At 39.2% G+C, this 8,397-nt stretch overlaps 1 protein-coding gene across 1 annotated transcript; it reads left to right on the forward strand.

Annotated features, from left to right (window-relative positions):
- Nucleotides 1-1,700: 1,700 nt before the first annotated feature.
- LOC139718634 (C-signal-like) lies at nucleotides 1,701-7,410 on the forward strand. Its single transcript, XM_071630097.1, has 5 exons — nucleotides 1,701-1,826; nucleotides 3,107-3,158; nucleotides 3,945-4,132; nucleotides 5,966-6,112; nucleotides 7,177-7,410. Exons 1-5 carry the CDS (start codon nucleotides 1,701-1,703, stop codon nucleotides 7,408-7,410), a joined length of 747 nt encoding a protein of 248 aa, XP_071486198.1.
- Nucleotides 7,411-8,397: the final 987 nt, after the last annotated feature.

Genomic DNA, 8,397 nt, shown 5'->3' on the forward strand with positions numbered 1-8,397 from the left:
AAACATACATGTTCAAATGCGCTTTACCAGTGGATTATTGATATTAACGGAACAAGTGAGTTTTTAGATGTTTTTTGAAGGTGATGAGAGGTAGCTGGTTGCAGAGAGTTTTGGGCAGTTGATTCCACAGTTTGGGAGCAGCAGATGAAAATGCTTTATCACCAAGTGTGGCCAGCATCTTGGAAGTTGGGTGATTCAGTGTGATACCTTGTTAGGAGCGGAGGGTGTACCGGGATGGGTGACGGATGGTTATGAGTTCAGATAAGTAAGGAGGGGCAAGACCATGGATACATTTGAAAGTGAGCAGAAGTATCTTGTAGTGGATCCTGGACCTGATGGGAAGTCAGTTCAGTTGACAGAGGACAGGTTGCATGTGGGAAAATTTGGATGTGCCTGTGGCAAGTCTGGCAGCTGCATTCTGAACCCGCTGTAATTTCTCAATCTGGGTAGCAGTGGCACCGTAGAGCAGGCCATTACAGTAGTCGAGGCGGCTGGTGATGAAGGCATGAATGATGGTGAGTAATGATCTCTGGTCCAGATATTTGTGAATTCGACGGATGTTGTGCAGATGGTAAAAGGCTGCCTTACATGTCATTAGGACATGCTGATCCATGTTCAAGGTTGAATCGAAGATGCAACCCAAATTCTTGACATGAGATGCAGGAACAATATTAGCGTTGCCAATCGTGATGTTGGGAATGTTGATCTATACGACATCTATCACAGATTGCCACTAAGCAATCTCCTTAAAGGGTAAAATCCAGTCCAAATATAAGTTAGTCTGATAAAAAAGAGTAAAATCTTACGAGTTCAACGGTAAAAATTTGACTGAAATCGGATGAAAAATAAGGAAGTTTTGACATTTTGAAGTTTCGCAAATTTTTCAGGAAACAGTTCTTGAACGGTCAATATGATATGCAAATGGCAACGTGAGCATGTCATCCCCTCACAAGTTGCCATTTGTGATATAGTTTGTATATTAAATTTTGAAATTTCTAGTTTTTCATTCAAACGCAATTATGATCGATGATCAAATCCTGAGATATCTAATTGATCACTATTCTGAAGTTACTTAACTAGGAATAACACCTTGTTTCAGACTTCAATAACAGATACATTGAATTTTCGTCATTTTTTGTACACGATCAATGGAAAAATCTTAAAGAGGTTTAGTATTTCGAATGAATATCATACATATTCTGAAGTAAGGCTTCGATGATCGTAGAAACGAATCATGGAGATAGAACAGTATCTTCACTACGCCGAACAAATGTTTTAACGCACGGTCGAGGTCTGACCAAGGATCGAGGTATAGAGTAGGCGAGGTAATGTCCATCCTTTGTCTCTCTTCCACCTCCCTGGTCAGACTATTAGCTTCATGGTCAGGCCAGCAAACTATACGTCCCTTTAGTAGTTGTGTGTTCATAGAACAATCAGCGGGGTGGGAGATAAACAACCTTTTCATCATCCGAACCCATTGTGCAGCATCGCTGGGGAGAACGTCCGTTACACCTCTTATTGTTGTACTCCTCATGTCAGGTCATTGTATTAAAACAATCGTACTACCGAGAGAGAAAGTGTCATCCGTGAGGTCTATGAACATACCTGTTTGTGTGCTGCAAGGGATTTCCTAACTTTTGAATAATTTCAACTTTTTTATATATTTCATTGCATCGTCGACGACGTCTTCATCTGGTGCCATGCAGAGCGCGTTGGTGACTGGGGCGAGTAGGGGTATCGGGCTAGAGCTGGTACGTCAGCTGGCCAGCCGCTCGCCGAAACTCACTCACATCTTCGCCACGTGCAGAAACCCAGACAATGCAAAGGTAAACTCTTGTCATTGTAACAATTATATCGTTTTCTTTTCAATTTTCTCCAAGTCTTCCTCGGCGCAAAGGACATGAGACGCGAAGAGCACCTATATAGGTATAGGGTCTACCATTATGCGTTTACACGTACTGAACTTGCCCGTCATGGGCAAACTGATAAAGTGACTCGATCAATAATGAGGTCAAATCATGCACTTTTTTGAAACCTTTCAAATGTTGATTCTCTTGCTAGGAGATTGTGATTTGATTATCGTCAAGCAAATAAGTTTGAACCAATATAACACACAGAACGGCCCAATCAATCTTTGATCATTCAGTGAATACTATAATTTCGCAGTTTGGAGCATTATCACTAATCGTACAGTATGATTCGGGCAATTTTACATCCAATAGTAAGGGCCGATTAAAAGTGAAAAAAAAAATACACTGACATCATATCCTGTCAATTGCTGTAGGCTAGTTGATGTCATACCTACTGCTCAAGCCAACACTCGTTCTCGTGTCGTTGTCCATTATTCGCACAACAACTAGGACAGATTATTTTGACTGTTTTTCAGGAGCGAAAATGTACAGAGCAAATCAGAAACTTCATGCAGACCATTGGCTCGTCCGCATTCAACCACCGTTAGATATCATTGCTTCCTAGTACTCAAGTAACAGTGTGATCACCATTAATGATCGGACCTCAAAGAAATACGGCATTGCCCTGTAAATTGCTACAGATGTGCATTATAGGTAATTGATATAAGAAGTGGTTTGTTTGTTTGATTGTTTTTGCCCTGCGCAGTTTCTTTGTAGAAACGTTTTCGTTTATAACATTGCGCATTTATATGTGCCATCACTACATGTAGATGCTGAGACTAAACAACATTTTGCAAGTCATGCTGAATTGCTTTTTCGACATGCTCGAAAGGACTCCGCTTTATTGAAATGTACAGTGATTACGCAATTCGTATTTGCACATCGGCTTCACTGGTCGCTCGACACGCATCAGACAAAACCCAAGTCATCCAACATTGGGCTGGTCGTTATGCAAATGCCAGGAAAGAGACTTGAGGTTCCTGTCCCAAACAAGCGTTAGAAATGCTTAGAATTACGCCAAGAATCAACTTTTTATATATTCAATACTTTTGCAGATATGTAAAGAAGATTTATAAGGAGAAGTTCTGATTTAAGCAGCTACGTACGTAACAATGTTGACACCAAGCACTCACGTATAGGACCTATCGACTACGAACTTTTCTACAATGTAACCCCTATCATTTTCTTTACCGCAGGAACTGCAAGCTCTAGCAGCCCAAAACGACAATGTAAAGATTATTCAGATAGGTAAGCACATACATTCACTCTTTCTTTTCTTTTGGATTAAGTTTGCAAGTCCTTCCATAGTGCGTGTATATCATATCGATGGTATGGTAAGGATACCAGTCTTAAATGCAGTGCAAAGAAAAAAAAAACAGCGAGGGGAAAAAGAAATCCAGTAAAATCTAAAGGAAAATGTACATAGCGGAACCCAGGGCAAAGTGAAATATACTGTAGTCTGGGCTCATGCATCAAGAACCCTTCAGGGGTGGTGCAAATAGTTCAGTCAGGTAATGTATCTCCCTTTTCAGAAAATATGTTTTGTTTGTACATAATTTCGGTGTCCATGCTAAATCACCCTGTTTATTCTGAATTATCTCGAAAACACATTCAAAACATTCATACCATGGTAGTACATCAGGACTTATAAATATTTCATCGTTATTAGTTTTAATGTCTTGGTTATCATTTCTAAAAATAACAACATATCTCGTTTTCTTTATCTATATTTTCTTTACTTTTTTTCAGTCAAAAGTATTTAGTATTCCGCTGCCCATTGTGGAGATACGTTGTGTAGCTTTTAACCTACAGTTTACGTGTTCACGTAATCAATTCTGAAAAAAAATTTCCTTCAAGATGTGATAGTGTTAGGATGTATAATTACACTCATATGTGATATTGAGAGTTTGTTTGCACCATGACGACATGGAGCTAATAATACTTGGGAGTACAAACTCGCCAATCTGTTTGTCTGAGCTATCGGTTTGAATAAGATTTATATGTTTCCTCTTCGCGAATTGTTTGATTGCCCAGACGTCCAGAATGAAGCTACGGTCACGGCAGCTGTCAAGACGGTATCGGAGCACCTTGGCGAGGAGGGGCTCAACCTCCTGATCAACAACGCGGGCATGGCCACGCGAGAGAAGTACGACACGATCACCAGGAAAGAGTTGACCACCATACTGGATGTCAACCTCATCGGCCCTATGATGTTGACGCAGGTGTGACTTCAGCTTCTGATCGCCTTTATTTTTCTTTGTTTTTGTTGTTTTTCTTCTCATTTTCTATTATAGCCACTTAAAGGGATGTACCTAAGAGTATCGGTAGGGTGAGGATTCAGCTTTCAATATTTTGCGAGTTACGAAGAAACCACTTATGAAATATTACAAAGCATACCATTCTGAGAGGAATTCAACGCTTATATACACTGATGAAAATCGGTTTTGAAATGGCTGAGATATCCAAAAAGAAAGTAAAACAAAGTGATCCTAATAAAAACTGGATCCCACCTATTATCGAGATTGCTTAATTTTGGATATCTCAGCCATTTCAAAACCAATTTTCATCGAACAAACGTTGAATTCCTCTTGGTATTACATGCTCTTTCATATTTATGACATAAGAGATTACTTATTATATCTCACCAAAAAAAAAGTTTGAAAACTGAAGCCAGGTCTCAACCAAAACCATACCATTATCCCTCTAAAGACCCGGCTAGTGTTGGGATATCATAGAGTGGGAAGTCTGGCCAGGATCGGATACTAGTATTATACATTATTTGATAATCCCCATAACGAATTGTGTATAGCTAATATCATTGATCTCTATATAATTATAGGGGATGGCTAGTAACCGATCAGTGCAATGGGAATCAGTGGGAATGCTGGAGGATGATTGTTCCAATCCGTGTGGGATTCATTTAAGAGTACATTATATATCTACTGTTGTGTGAAAATTATTTGCTTCAGAACGGTCTCATATTCAAGTAATGTGCAGATTAATGCCCCGTCACTGACCAGGCACGCTAACCTGGAAACATTTAACTGCACATTATTTGAATATGAGACCATTCTGAAGCAAATAATTTTCACACAACAATAGATATATGATGTACTCTTAAATGAATCCCACAAAGATTGGAACAATCATCCTCCAGCATTCCCACTGATTCCCACTGATCAGCTGCTAGCCATCCCTAATCTTAACTGGAGTCGACCGTTACCGATGATCGTATGATATCGATAGGCCTCGATGCACACATTCGCTGACCGATGCTATCTCGTTTGTGGTTTTCGAATGTACCCTGGAGCAGCGAATAATTCGGGCCAGATATACATTCCCACTCTTCTTGGTCTTTAACAGCCAAACAACGACATGGCAAATGACCTTCCGCTTGTAACAAGCTATGATAAACAAAATAGATTGTAGAGGAAAATAACTGAGGGTGGTTCTAACAGGGAGGTCTCTTCCCACCTCCCTGGTTGTAATATACAAATTTTGTTCTCCCAAATGTGATATGGTTGTTACATCTATAAAGAGTGGTCTGCATCCCAAAGTCGACGTATCTTACAAGCAAACATTAATTTTTACGATAGACCGGTCTTTCAGATGTGACTTTTCAGCACAGAACGACGATTATTTTGAAGAACTGCCCTAAGTTGCTTTTGGATTCTCCTCTTATATTATGATACCGTGCTGATGACCGATATCAAAATATCACCGCAATTTCCTTTTAACTTGTCACTTTATCGATTCATTTTTTCTGATGCCTACGTAAAACCTCATCGTTGTCATGATTACTTATCCGTTTAGATTTTCACATCCCATTGACATTCCATGATGCTTGTTTCTTAAATGATCTTTCAGCTGTTCGCTTCATTCACCATTGATTTTTTTAAACCTCATTGGAGCAAGCGTAATTGTCCTCGCCGATGATACAAGTAGAAGTGTATTCTATAGCGCCATCTAGCGTCCAACCCAGCTCATTAATTTTTTGTAAGTTGTTAGAATTAATTGTCTCTTCTACATACGTTCTATTCTATTTCCACCGCAAGGCCTTTCTACCCCTGTTAAAACTGGCGGCCAAGCGGAGCCCGATAAAGAAGTTCAGCGTGGACAGAGCGGCCATCATCAACATCTCTTCCGGCATGGGCGGCATCACCGAGTGCTCAGGCGGTTTCCCCGGGTACAGGGAAAGCAAAGTAAATGACGACATTCATGAATATGCATTAGCCCATGAGATCTTATAATGTGCAATTTTACTGCAGAAATTATCATCTTGCCACCCTTCAAATTGGCAACTCTTAAATTTGCTACATGTCTTACAAATGGAAAAAATATGGAACTTCTTGAACTCGTACATCTACATTATGTATATCAGAAAGAAAATATAGAAAAATGCCAATTTGAGAAATAAACAGGAACTTTTATCTTCTCAAATGTGTTGTCAATTTCAGTTGTGTATTTAGCGATTAACAACTCTGCTTCCGATATGAACGACCATAACATTAATAACCAAGATAGGGTTCAGATGAAAAAAAAAGTTCTACCTCAGGAAATGATGGCAATGAGAGATAAAAAGATTCAGACCAAAACCAATGGTTATGATTTCTGTGACTTGATAGATTACGAGATGGATTACCGAGGGAAGTGCGGACTCATTAAAATCTGACTCCTTTAGATATGTATCAAACTAGATCGCCCAAGAAAATTAGATGGAAATTGCTCCGACTAGGTTATCATAGTTCAGGAAATTAACGCTTATTTAAACAGAGAACAGAATATTATCATACTTTTAATGAACTTGTTGCTACGCTGTCGAAGAATTTCAAAGCTAGCAGACCTGAGTGAGTACACAATACGATGATAAACAATCCATAAAATAGTTTTTGAATTTAGTATGGTTGTTTCATGAAATGCGTAAAAGATGACAATTCCACTTAATATTGCCTGCTGATGACCCAACAAAGCAACAGTTTGTCACGAAGAATTGGGAGATGACACACTGACTGCCGGTATTCGATTTTATGACCTTATTTCCCCTGGTCACGTGACGTTGTTACAAAGAGGGTTGACCGTGCACTATCAATACAGGAACTTTGTGATGCAACAATGTTAGATTTCAAATACAATGTGTGATGTGTTTTGTACATAATCTTTGAAATGTCGGATTTGGGGAATGTCAAAAAATGGCTATAATATCTAATCTGCTTTTTTTCTTCTTCTTCTTCTTTCTTGTACGTCCCATCGTGTCCAAATGATAAAGGCCGCCCTCAACATGTTCTCTAAGAGCCTGAGCATCGTGTTGAAGAAGGAGAAGATTCTGGTCTTTTCCCAGTGTCCCGGCTGGGTGCAGACCGATTTGGGAGGCAGCAACGCTAAGAAGACCGTGGCGGGAGCCGTCTCGGGTCTGCTGGAAATCTTCGCCACGGTCTCCGAGAAGGAACACGGACTCTTCCTCTCTAACCGCGGACTGCCTATCGTTGTGCTAGCTTTTTGAGAGAAAAGCAAAATAACAACACGTTATCACGCTTTATTCGTTCTTCAATTACAACAACGACCACAATCACTGTCAACCCGACATAATTCACAGACAGAATCTACAGACACAAGCCGGTCTATGCAAATAGTTTTGCGCTAGAACAGTATCATGACTTTGGGAAATGGAAAGACTTTTGCATTTCAGTTGAATTAATCAACGTATTTTCGTCAGAATAAAAGGGCAGTGGAGTACCGTCGTATGATTTTGATAATCAATCATACTGATAAAAAGTGAGGAAACATTAGATATCCAGGTACATATTTATCATACATGTTAATATAGAGCGTGTAGACACCCTTAAAAGATTTTTCCTCAATTTCATTCCGGTTGTAGGCCTACGCGTGTTGATATATCAGTCATGACAAGAGCCCACAAAAATACAAGCATAAGAATCGCTTAATTTGCATGATATCGTAGAGAGTTTCTAACAGAAAGAAAATAATGGTAAGGGTTTGAATAATGTACATTGTGATGTATAATATATTAATGTTTTCTATGAGGTAATACTGAAAATTCTGATTCATGCATGAAATCATGTAGAAGAAAATGAATCGAACAAATAAACAAACAAACATCGATTCTTTTTTTTTCCTTGAAATAAATGTAACACTGCATACATTTTATATCGTCTTTCTTTTAGGTATTACTCTGTAAAATAAATGATCGCATGCTCGGTTCGTCATTCATCATGAGCACCAAGTGAAAAAACAAGCATCGGATTCGAACCTGCCGGTACTTGATAGTGACATGATGATTTTTGAACGATTACCCAATGTCAGAGTTTTCCCTCCATTTACTCTCTTTTCGTCTATTTCTTACCTCATTCGCCACTAGTATAAAACGAGTTATAGGAAAGACAGGGATTTGTTTTGCGGAGAGAGTGTAATTACAGAGGTTTTCTGTTTTTGCTGTTATAAATACCTCTATTCTTATAACTCGCTTTAC

This window comes from Diadema antillarum, unplaced genomic scaffold (genome assembly GCF_040938485.1).
Source record: "Diadema antillarum isolate AM-2024a unplaced genomic scaffold, OU_Dant_1.0 scf00000008, whole genome shotgun sequence".
Classification (NCBI taxonomy): Eukaryota; Metazoa; Echinodermata; class Echinoidea; order Diadematoida; family Diadematidae; genus Diadema; species Diadema antillarum.